This window comes from Nilaparvata lugens, chromosome 13, assembly GCF_014356525.2.
Source record: "Nilaparvata lugens isolate BPH chromosome 13, ASM1435652v1, whole genome shotgun sequence".
In the NCBI taxonomy this organism is placed as follows: Eukaryota; Metazoa; Arthropoda; class Insecta; order Hemiptera; family Delphacidae; genus Nilaparvata; species Nilaparvata lugens.
The window spans coordinates 1,912,211-1,925,233 of NC_052516.1; the positions used below are offsets into that span (position 1 = coordinate 1,912,211).

The 13,023-nt window shown below is 34.0% G+C and overlaps 1 protein-coding gene across 5 annotated transcripts in view; it reads left to right on the forward strand.

The window, feature by feature from the left end:
- The window catches only part of LOC111046749 (regulating synaptic membrane exocytosis protein 2), a 167,519-nt gene that overhangs the window by 82,438 nt on the left and 72,058 nt on the right, over window positions 1–13,023 (forward strand). For all 5 annotated transcript variants that reach the window (XM_039439563.1, XM_039439560.1, XM_039439562.1 and 2 more), the window contains exons 6-7: window positions 2,629–2,875; window positions 5,777–5,956. In XM_039439563.1, coding sequence (XP_039295497.1) covers window positions 2,629–2,875; window positions 5,777–5,956 — 427 coding nt within the window. The remainder of the gene's footprint in view (window positions 1–2,628; window positions 2,876–5,776; window positions 5,957–13,023) is intronic.

Here is a 13,023-nt window from a genome sequence, read left to right on the forward strand (position 1 = left end):
GTCGCATAGGTACATGGGGTGGTCATGTAATCGGATACAACGAATTACCGTTAAGAATACATGAAGGTATCATAGTTGGACAAAGGGTTCATGAAATATCCCGGTACAATATCTGGTTCAAGTTACAAGAGATCTAGGGATCCAGAGCTACATCCAGCTGGAAAATATAGCTCTGAAAGAAAAATTATAGAAAGCTTCCCACCAATTGAATGATAACTTGAATAATAGAGCTCCATGCAACAGTAAACGAATTCAACTATAAAATGAACTCTCATAAAGTATAAGTATGAGGTCAATAGTTCTCATTTGATAATAATTATAGAGAGGATCATTGCGATAGAAAAAAGATGAAAACGGATAAGGAAAATGAATGCTAGAGAATCAATTACTGAGAAAGTATCATGAATCAGTTGCCAAGTTGTCCCATTCATTCAGTTACCGTAGTAGTTTCTCTATCTCTTTCTACTGCAGAAAGTTTGAAGAATGCAATAAAATCAATAGTAGGTGGAAAACAAGTCTCTGGTATAGCCTACATCTTTTTATAATAAATTCCTAAATTTTCACAAAAATATGAATACAAAATATTATTTAATTTGAAAGTTGTAATGCCTTGCCTTCTCAACAAACTCCAATATCTTTTTATCTAAAAAATCAAATTTTTTTGCATCTGTAAATTCATGATTATTTTTCGACAATATCATTGATCCATCTTAGATTAATAATTGAACATCCAGTATGCATTCCGTTTCTGTATATAGTAGTCTAAGCTCTGCTAAGGTACGGTGTTCTAGTTCTGCCCTTAAATTAGAATAATCAATTCCCTCAAATCAAATTGAACTACGACAGAGAAGAGTTCAGTCATGAAAATCATCATCAACTTCAATTTAGATATCATTCACTTTATTAAACACAGATTGATATTGACTTGGAAATCAAATGTAGTCTATTCGCTCACTGAGAGCAGAGATGAACGAAATATAGTTCACATTCCTCTACTTTGAGAAGGATCCGTACAATTACAATTAACCCCTGACCTATACCTCTATCAACCCCTTGGACACCGTACCCCTTTCGAGCTGCCTACACACAGAAAGCAACTGAGTGATAGGAATGCGATGTAAACTTCTGTTGCTCTCTCATAAAAAATTGAATGATGTTGATTTTCATAGTGTAGTGATAGAAACGTGAGATTCGAGTTGTTAAGCCAGCACCTTTTTTTTATTCTTTATTCAAAAAATTAAAATAAAAATAACAATCAAATACATTCAAAAAAACAAATCTGATTTACATTGGTTTACTGTCATTGTCCATCATGAGACAGATAGCTTCAGGCTACCCTTTCTACCTCCACACTGTTGCCAGATTGTTTGTTGGCTATTGAGTAATATAATGAACTATCTATCGGATAATACATCTCAACAGACTGATGAAAATTGATTATTATTATTTAATCATGAGAAAATATAGTTTCTTGAGGAATAGAATATTTTTGAAGCAGAGTTGATCATTATCAACTAGACTCAGCAACTGTATCTATCTGATGATTCATCTCAACTATGATGATTGATTATTATTGTTTAATCATGAAAAAATATAGTTTCTTGAGGTATAGAATCTCATATACAGCTGTGCTTCTAGAATTAAGTTTGTTTTTTCGGTTCTTTATCAAAATTATTTCTTTAATATAAGAATCTTCTCTATTCAAGTGATAATAATGTGAAATATCTGTTCTATTTTTTGTTTTGAAGCATCTAAATTTGAAAATTTACTTTGTGAACATATTAGTGGTCTGAAAATTTTGCGAAGTGAAGAGCTACAAGACTTAACCTATTTCGGACTATGTGTAACCATATCTAAATTGGGGAGAGGAATAGCACAAGGTTACCTTATTTTTCCTCTCCCTATCATTTATATTATGATGTATACTTATTATATCAATCAATAAAAAATTTCAATTTCAATAAAGAATATATTTAAAACAGAGTTGATCATTATGAACTAGACTCAGCAACCAGTATTAGATCAGATATACAGGGATAACTTGAATCTCACCATACTATCTACTATGAAAGGCTGTGGTAACAGAGAATTAGCAACACTGTAGTCATTTAATTATCACTCACTATATGTATATAATGAACCTAACTACAACAATTGAGCTGCTCACATACAAAGAACAATTATATTATTGAATCATAGAAGTGACGCTATTAAATTTATTTACTTTCTCAATAAATTAAAAGTTGTTTAAAAAATAAAGTTACTGGCAAAATATACGATAATTGATACGGTTTTTGATGAGATGTGATATTTATCCATAATGAAACACTAGAGTTTTATCTAATAATATCAAGAGTTTATTGAAAAGTTATCTACATGTTTCAACATCTATGGAACTGAAGATTCCACCATAGAGGTTGGAAAATGTATGTAACTTTTCGATAAACTCGTGATATTATTAGGAAATATTCCAGAGTTTCATTATACAATAATATTTGGTTTCTCCAGTTACCTTTGCGTTTTTATCACTCAGTTGCTCTCCTTATTACGTAGGCACATATATTCTCTATTTTGCTCACTGTTACTTTTTTGAAAAATCGCTGACCTTGCATTTTCTGTCCACACCAGAACCCGTTATCATGGCAGGTGCTACCAGATGGCTCCCGTATGCACGGTCACATGATTTTGAAAAAAGCGCCCTCACAAGATGGCGGTGGACGCCATCTTGGTTCGAGCAGCAGTAGCAGTAGCACGGCCATCTTGGGTCTCAAGGTCTTTGGAGGTCAACTGTTGGAGGGAGGAGCAAGGCGGGGGGCCATCATCCAGAAGGTCAAGAAGGGGAGTACAGCTGATGTTCAAGGACAGTTGAGGGCAGGTGAGTTAAGGTTTAAGGTTTGCTGTTCTTTGGGGTTGGGGATTGAGGTCTAATGTTTAAGGTTCGAGGTTAAGGTTGAAGTTTACTCTACTTTTCCACACATATCAAGGTTATTTATAAGATAATAGTATTTGACTTTTCTTGAGTTATATTCCAAAGTTTGAATAATACTCTTCCACAAAAATCGTAGTTCAAAGAAGTTAAGTCTGATTACTTGACATGACTCAGCAAATGAAACTCTTAGGTTGCACAAAAACCGGTTAAATTTTAAGCTTGATTAATTTCACTATAACCAATCAGAGAAGGCCTTTTTGATAAGACGATCCACTCTGAAAGCCTTAAAAAGGCCTTCTCTGATTAATTCTCATGGGATTAATCACGATTGAAATTTAATCGGCTTCTGTGCAACCGGCACTCAGCCCCAGTATTTTAGAATATTCGTTCCCCATGGATTCTTCTTCTCTTGTGCGAGATCATATAAATATCAACTTGCTAAATTAATAATGGGGAAAATCCCAGTCTTTGTTTTTGAGAACTATCTCGATATAAAATTCTGAAAGAATGAAGTAAATCTCACAAGATTTGAACGTGCGTAAAGAGTTCTTACTATAGAATCTTTGTCAGTTTGTTTGCTTGTATGTTTGACGATGACTCTCGAATACTTCAATCAATCAACTTTCTATTTTCAACACATATTCTTTGAACTACTGTACAGATCGAGTTCGTTGACCAACAAAATCATCTCTCCCAATTTAACTATTCCTGAACTATATTTCTCAGCTGATAACTATTCTTGAACTAGCTAAGATATCAGCTAGAACAGCTGACAGAATATCAGCTGCAGTTCGAGCGAGTCCTCCGGGTTGGAGAAACTTCTCGCTTTCACCACCCACTTATCATTCGAAACAAAAAAGTTACCAGCATGCCGAAAATTTCATGTTTTTTGCTCGAAATGTCTCGACATTGACGAATATGATCATTAATTTATTAAAAAATAACTATAGGTCGGATAAAAATGATCCATACATTAATAGAAAGGAGACACTCTTCCCATTAAGTTGATATAAAATTATTACGCATTACGACGCCCCATGATTCTGAGAGAAGTGATATTCAAAAGAAAAACAAATCTTCGCGATGTTTTTTGAAATTTCAAATTTCATCATAAAAGTTAAATTTCTTTTTAATCCTTCAACCCTGAAATTTTTTTAGCACTACTAGGATATCGGGGATGATATTCTACATCAAATTCTGACCATGAATTGGAAATTTGAGAAAGTTGCAATTTTACACGAATTGGCAACCTTGTAATTTCTTCGGATGGAGGGCCAAGTCTCAACTTATTTTACACAGACTATAACAATCAAGCTATAGTTCATGCAAACCTTAGTTTGCAGCACGGGGCCTAATGTTATCTTAATAGAAAAATAGGAGCACACTGTTGCCGTTTCCATGCTGATTCTATAGAGAAGGACTACTACTCTATTTCTTTTTTTCCCTCACACAATAACTATCTCACTGTCTTTCTGGCTTCGGTGGAATTTGGCAGTATGATACTCCATAACGCAATGCTTCAATCTAAGGCTTGGCGTACACCGGTTAGTCAAGACAAGACTAGTCACGTTTAGTCACAATACTTCACATAGTTGCTTATGAAGACATTCTAATTGCAATGACTATACTCCGTGCAAATCTTCTTCAGACTTGGAGGAATTTGCAGCGCAGAGAAATGGAGGGAGATCAGCCAATTGCAGTGATGGATTGAGTCATAGGTGGAAGCGTAGTTGTCAATTTGTCGAATAGAGTCAGTCGAGTCTGTGATTGCAAAGAGGAAACTTTTTAAGTTTAACATGAGCGCTTGAATACTCACTGGAAATTATTGGAAAACGCTGGCCGGTACGCAACGGCAACATAGCCGCCGTTGTATCCCTTCCGCTGTGTGCCTTCTCTGCTGCGCAAGTCCATCCCAAGTCTGAAGTTAATTTGAACGGAGTATAATCAGTGTGAGTTGCGTCACAAACAACAATGTGAAGTATATTTGTGACTAAACTTGTCTGATCATGTTTTGTCTTGTCTTGACTAACTGGTGTGAGCCTAGCCTAAGGTTCCATGCAAAGACTATAATTGACCGAGCGAAGTGTGGTCCAAGAATCAAGTCGACGGTTTGGCATTTATCTTAAATGTTTAAATATTTAAATGATTGAATGTTTATATGTTGCGCATTTACGCGAAACGCAGTAATAGATTTTCATGAAATTTGACAGTTATGTTCCTTTTTTAATTGCGCGTCGACGTATATAAAAGGTTTTTGGAAATTTTGCATTTCAAGGATAATATAAAAGGAAAAAGGAGCCTCCTCCATACGCCAATATTAGAGTAAAAATCAGACTATAGAATTATTCATCATAAATCAGCTGACAAGTGATTACACAGATATGTGGAGAAGCCAGTCTATTGCTGTATTTCCATAAGGTCTATAGCATAGAGAAACAATATCGTAAGTAGATATCCCATGGTATAGGGAGTTTATGTCATAACTTTTACTGTTATCTCAAGCCGATAGTCCACATAGTTCTTTTCCTTGAAGCTGTGTGACACTGGTAGTCTCTCATATTGTGCCGTTCATACACTCTCACCCCAACAAAACAGTGAAAATCGACAGTAATCGATAGTAATCGGCTTGAGATAACAGTAAAAGTTACGACATAAACTCCCTATACCATGGGATATCTACTCACGCTATTGTTCCTCTATGGTCTATAGTTTCAATCAGGTACTTGTGGATGAGAATACTGCGTGAGGTCTAAACTGTTCACAGAACTACTTGTAGTTTTTGAATAAGTTTTCCTTTTCTTGAGAAGTGACTTCCAATCTGATTTCTGATTTTGTTTTCGTTCGCAGGAGACGAGGTGATAGAGTGGAACGGTCGCTCACTACAGGGCAAGAGCTACCAGGAGGTATGTGACATCATAGCTGAATCCAAACAAGAGCCACAGGTGGAGCTGATAGTGTCGCGCCCTATCGGCGTCAAACGAACTAGCGGAGGTGCCCACACGTGGCGGCAGTCACCCACGCCTAAAGGTCAGTCGATCATTAAGTGATTGATTGGGTTTGATTGATAATGATTGTGATTGATTGATAATGATTGGTCAATAGTGATTGGTTGTTTTTTGATAGTAGATTGATGGTAGGCTACTTTAAGATTTATACAAGCCGAGTAAGGTACTTCAAAATTCGAGTCATTGTCAATATTGTAGAACCGTTCCCTAATTGAATAAAAACACAAATATGTTGTCAAATTCTACACAGTTTTATTCGGTACACGACCATGGTTTCGTGACCACACCGGTCACATTTTCAAGTTGACATTTTCTTCGTAGTGTGGTCAATTTCGTAGTGTTGACGGTACACGACCATGGTTTGACCACACTATGAAGTTGATTGAGTCAACTTGAAAATATGACCGGTGTGGTCACGAAACCATGGTCGTGTACCGTTTATTTATTTTATTTTCCTTCATACAATGCATACATGAATGTATAATTACATAAATTGACAATTAACAATATAAGTAAAAGAAAAATTGTATTATTATTAAATACGGAAAGTCCCTGAAAGATTGAAAACCTGAGCGCAGGGGAAACCTGTACCGAATAAAACTGTGAAGAATTTGACAACATATTTGTGTTTTTATTCAATTAAGGTACTCAATAACAGATTAATAACAGGTATAAGCTTAAGGTACTTCGAATAACAGATGGAAATTAATTGGAAGTTGCATTTGTTCAAATGCTAGTTAATGAATAATTATTATTAAACGAGAATCCCAATTAAATTCTGTTTACCCTGTTGTCAATATTTGTAGTAGCAGAAGTCATCGGGGTGATTTACAGCATTTAATTGGGATTTTCGTTTAATAATAATTACTTCAAATAAAATACTCATTATGAAACTCATGAGAGAGAATTCTAATAATGTCTATTTCAAACATCCAATGAAAGCGGTTGTTTTGATAGACGATTGATGAGTACTAAAAGAACCATACAAGCTAAGCTATACTCCAAATAGACTACGTATTACAAGCTCATGAGAGAGAATAACCCAATAATTATATTCATACTTTTAATATTCATGAAATAGAATTATAGTGGCCCTACCCTTTAAAAATAATAAAACAATAATACAGATTGTAATGTAGCTACTAGTTTCGGTGATCACACCATCGTCAGGTTATAGCAAATTTATTTCTTTAAAAATTCAAATTTTTCAAATAAGTGCAATATTTCTAAAGTTTTTAATTTATTGTGATACATTCTGTGATTCATTCAGAGTATAAAATCAACCTTCAAAATTCAAAATTTTAAATCAACATTCCTGGACCGAAAATCAAGTGACGAAGCAGTGTGTGATTTATAACCTTAACTTTTGGACAACATTAACATTTTATCAAAATTTTTGGAGAGAAATAGTACAGGCTCAGCCTAGTTTTTCCTCCAATGTTATAATATTGTATTATGATTATAACCTTACGATGGTGTGTTCTCTGAAACTAGTTGTTACATTACAATTTTTATTATTGTTTCATTAATTTTAAAGGGTACTATAATTCTATTTTATAAATACAAGAAAGAAGCCCCGAATTCATACATTTTAAAAAATACCAATTATAATTTATTCGAATATCCAATGAGAGCTATATAGGACTTCTGCTAGGACGTCTCTCAATGTGTGAGTTTGTTGAATATAAAATATTTTTCTACAAAAACATGATTGAGTTTCCTTCGCGCCCATGAACCATAAACTATAAATAGACACAGACTATTGTCCCAAATCTGTGCTATAACGCAATGATTTTATGAAATTATTATAAGAGCTCTTAAATACTGAAACTCTATGTGCCGGTTGCACAACAGCCGGTTAAATTTTAATCGTGATTAATTCCACGACAGCCAATCAGAGAAGCCGTCTTATCAAGAAGGCCTTCTCTGATTGGTTCTCGTGAAATTAATCACGGTACAAATTTAACCGGCTGTTGTGCAACCGGGCCTATGCTTAGTATAAATACTGAGCACTGGCTGATAAATCATTCTGCATAATATTTCAGGAGAGGTATTTTCAAGTTAGCAGATTAACGCATAACAGCTTTTCCCATCCGATAAAGAGGCCTGAATTTTCTTCAAGTGAACTTGCCAGATTTGCCCTAATCACAATCTTGCAAATTAGTAAAATTAACAAATTCGAATTATTCAAACTCGAATTTGCATAATTGTGAGTTTTCAGCATATCAGGTTGAGTCATACCATAGAGAAATAATAGCGTAAGAAGATATCCCATGGTATAGGGAATTTATGTCGCAACTTTTACTGTTATCTCAAGCCGATTACTGTCGATTATTGTAAATTTTTACTGTTTTGTTGGGGTGATAGTGTATGAACAGCACAATTTGAGTGACTACCAGCGTCAGATAGCTGCATAGGAAAGAACTACGTGAACTATCAGCTTGGGATAACAGTAAAAGTTGCGACATAAACGTCCTATACCATGGGATATCTATTTATGCTATCGTTTCTCTATGGTCATACGCAGACAGTGTTGACAAATTAGGAAACTCATAAATCAATGAATCATGGCTCATATAGATCAACTATCATATGAATGTAGATGTGATTACTCTAAATTTATCTTATTTATTTATTCATTTTATTTTATTATTCTAATTTTTACAAGAAACACTGAATGGGAGAGAAAAACTAAGGATACTCCTTGTACTATTTCTCTCCCAAATTTATATAATAATTTAAAAGTCCGAAATGAGGTAATTACTGTATTCGTTTCAACAATTGAACCAAAATGTGAATAAATATTCCTTCAGAAGAGAAATAGCAGGTTTACTCCTCCTTAATAATCATACCAAACAATATCTTGGTTGAAATTGAAGCTCTATTATTTTGTGATTTCGATACAATATTATTCAATGTTCATTGAAATACTAATCATATAAGTTGAAGTTCCTTTAAGTCAAATTTTGAATTGGTCATCTTCTCTTCTTCATGTGCCGTCTCCATGGCGGAGGTTGGCTATCATGATGGCAATTTTCACCCTGCTTACAGCTGACTTGAAAAGTTCATTTGAGGTTCACTTGAACCAATCCCTTAAATTGCGCAACCAATATTGGTCATCAACTTGGTTCAAATATTTATAATATAATTTCTAAGACTATGTATTTTTATATTCATGTCGTGTAATATATATTATATTGTGTAATGTAAGTAATGCAATCATTATTACTAGACTAATATAACTTGTTTATTGGCGTTCCTTCTGTTGCAGTATTGGCTGGATCTAATTAGTTATTGTGCTAATAAGTGATAATATACATATTTTATTGTTTAATTTCAAAAATGTATCGTATCTTGTGCAGTATTGTGCTCAATGTTAAAAATGTGTGGCTTTCTAGGTGCAAATGTGCTGTCAATGTGTAGTACAATGCTGTGCCAAGTTATAAATAATTATTAATTTTTAATCATAAAATTGATTCCTCAAAAGTAGTTCTGAATTCAAATAACATTGGAATTGATAGAGATATACAGATAAACAACTTATACAAGGAAGAATACCAATCAAACTTGATTGAACCACGATGAGAAGATGTGTTGTTTCTTCCAATTAGAAAAAATCGAAATTTTTGTTTAGAGCTTCTTCTTTCTTTCTTATAACAATATCACTTCTTTCCAATTGTATTTCTCTCTAGAGTATAATGTTCAGCTTTGAACTACATACTGACAGTAATCTATGGAAATAACTCTCCATATTTCTTGAAATTTTTCAATTACAACTAATCTTTTTTCTCTTCTCCATTTCTCCAGTCATCTATTCTCTTTAAATTTCATCTACTTTATATTCATATTCTCCATTATTTTTAACTTGCATATATTTTCCACTGTGTATTATACCTTGATTCTATCCCTTACCTTGAGAGCAACAACTTGAATCATACATTACTTTATTTTTAAAATAATCAGTTTCAAAAAATTCTTACTGTTCATACTGTCATCATATTCTAATCGTTATAATAATAGGTACTGCTTTTAAGCTCTATCATATCTGCAGTAGAATACGATACGTGCATGCCTTACATCTATACTTTCTAATCAAATGTGTTTAGTATTATATTATTATTAATTTCTGTTTCAAATGTATATATTGTTATTGTGTTTTGCTGATGAGTGCTGTATTATTTGTTGTTTCGAAGCTGAAAAAGTATTCTTGCGCTGAAAATAATATTGTTTTTGATATTTCATGTAGTGTTACATAATATAAGTGAGTAGTTGATGTTCAATATTGAGGGATTATCAATTATGTCCTAGTGTAAACCTGGAGATAAAAAATTGAAGAAGTATTACATTGAATATTTTGTGCTATTTTTTGAGTGTTACACTGAATGTTTCTATTCTAGACTGTTCTAGTTTCTTTTTAGACTATTCTACTTTCTAGACTATTCTAATTTCTGTTCTAGACTGTTCAACTGAAATTTATTGTTTCGCTGATCTAGAATTATATGTTTTTCACTACTCTTAATGCAATCTGGTTCTAAATTTTATGTGTTATTCCTTTAGACGTGTACCTTACAGACTCATCCCTCTCATATTCCAGTCGAATTCACCCAGCATTTTATTGTGATTCTGCAAGGTTCACCTACTTTTGTTGTACGTGGAACAAACGTTCAGCTTATAATTGGGATATCAGTAGGGGGAAAGTTACTGGAATCCAGTTATTCTTCATACGCCACTATCCATCAATTTTCATAGAGACAGAAAAAGTTGGAAAGTGAATAAAGAGAATAATTAGCCGCCAGTAACTTTCCGTTTATACTTTCTCTGTCTATAAGGCTAGTTTCACACTCATTCGGTTCGTTTCATTTTCGATTCGTTTTCGGCGAATTCCGATAAGTGTGAAATAGGGATGTCAATTCCGGGATCCCGGGATCCCGAATCCCGGGATCCCGGTCCATTTTTGATACCTAACAATCCCGGGACTTATCAGCGTCAATCCCGGGATTTTCGGGATTGAAAACCTGAAATTGTGAATCATATTTTTCCAAAAACAATTCAATATGGAATTTATTTATGGTGATGAATATGAGTTTCTAATTTATTGTTCTAAGTGTTTGACTAATTTATTTTACAGGCACAGTCTACAGTTGCATATATATAATAATGATTGTATACTGTAGACTACTCTTTACTGGCTTAATAGAATTCGCATTATTAGTTCGCATAATTGGCAGAATGGTTGTTGATTGGTTGTTATGCCTCTACATTTGTTTCTGTTTACACAGCACCACAATTACCAGTCTAGACGGCGCAATATTTGCAATAGTGCTGATGGCATTTCCTTGAAATGCATTCCGAAGTTTGAAAAGACTTCAGAAATCAGAAATAAAAAAGCACTAACGATTCACTCTCTGTCTAATTATTCTTCTCTTCTTCTCTTTCTCTATCATAAGTAGAATATCTTGTTGAAGTAAATATTATAGTTGGCTCTACGAAATTTCATTTAGTAGTGTAGTGGTTCAGCTTTCGCATTGTTTGGTCGGTATGGCGTTATGGTCTTACAAAAAGTATTCTATTTTATTATTAATATTATTAATTCAAGTTATATTAATTTACTTCACAGTATTTGAAGTAATTAAAGTGTGAGCTCTATCCCGTCCTGATATAGGATAGAAATGCTTTTGTCTACATAAAAAAGACTCTGATGAGTTATCTTGCTTTCCTCAGTTCTCACTATCATCTAGGTTACAGCAAATTTAAGGTAGGACATGGAATAAAATAGTTACCCCTATAATCTTGAAAATATTTATAGAAATAGAATGTTCAATTTTAATAATTATTATTCCCAAGTATTTTTTTTATTTTAAGAATAGCCTCTCCTTCTTTAATGGGCCCTTCTTCATCTCCACACACTGTTACTGAACATGTAATTGAGGAGGAACAATTGGTTAAAAATGCATTAAACTGATTTTTGCCAATCCCGGGATCAGTCCCGGGATCCCGGGATTGATATTGGATAATCCCGAAATACCGGGATTGGAAATCAGTCCCGGGATTGACATCCCTAGTGTGAAACGATGATTCGGTTTGAATTCGGTACCGAATAGAAACCGCATAGAACCGAACGCCCACTTGACTCTAATAAATTCCATCAGGTTTCAATTCGATGCTAGCGAGAGGCTTCTTTCACACACTCTCGGTTCGGTTCGGTTCGTTTCGTTTTCGGCAAATTCCGATAAGTGTGAAACGATGATTCGGTTTGAATTCGGTACCGAATAGCAACCGCATAGCACCGAACGCCCCCTCGACACGAATAGGTTTCATTATATTTGAATTCGTTGCTAGGGAAACAGGAAAAAACAAAGTCTTTTACACACGCTTGCCTTTTTTGTTCTTATTTTAACCTGATATCGTGCTTATCTGTTTCAAAATTTTCCAAGTCAACATCATATATGGTCAATTCATTTCTGTTAGTTCACAGGAACATGTTTTTATCAATGAATAGTTTGCTAAAGAAATATGACAGATATAAATTAAAACTTAGGGAGAATTTTTTTTTTCGACGAATATTACATGATTTCATCAATGGAGAGAAGAGATGAAGGTTTTTACACCATGTGTCAAAACAAGGAACAAATTTTCAATTAAAAAAATAATCTCTCTGAACTTCCAAAATTAACATAATCAAAAAGAAACTATTAAAATAATTCAAATTTTTAATTAACTTTAAAATTTTGTTGTTCAAGAAATAGCATCTTACAATTTAACACCAACTGTTATATTGAAATATACCAGTATGAACTGTGAAAATCCAAACACAGCTGTGTTTGAGAAGAAAATACCTAATTAGAACCGTACGAATTAAAACCTGACATGTATGAAAGCCTCATTCGTTTTCGGTAACGAGCCGAACCGAACCGAACCGAATGAAACCGAAAGCGTGTGAAGCTAGCCTAAGTAGCTCTATAAGGTGTTTAAACCAGAGCTAACTCAGACCAGTTATAGAATAGACACGGCTCATTGTATATTCATACTGAAAGTCGATGAAGCCAACATCTACTGCCATATCGCCCAATCGTGACGTCAGCATCGGAT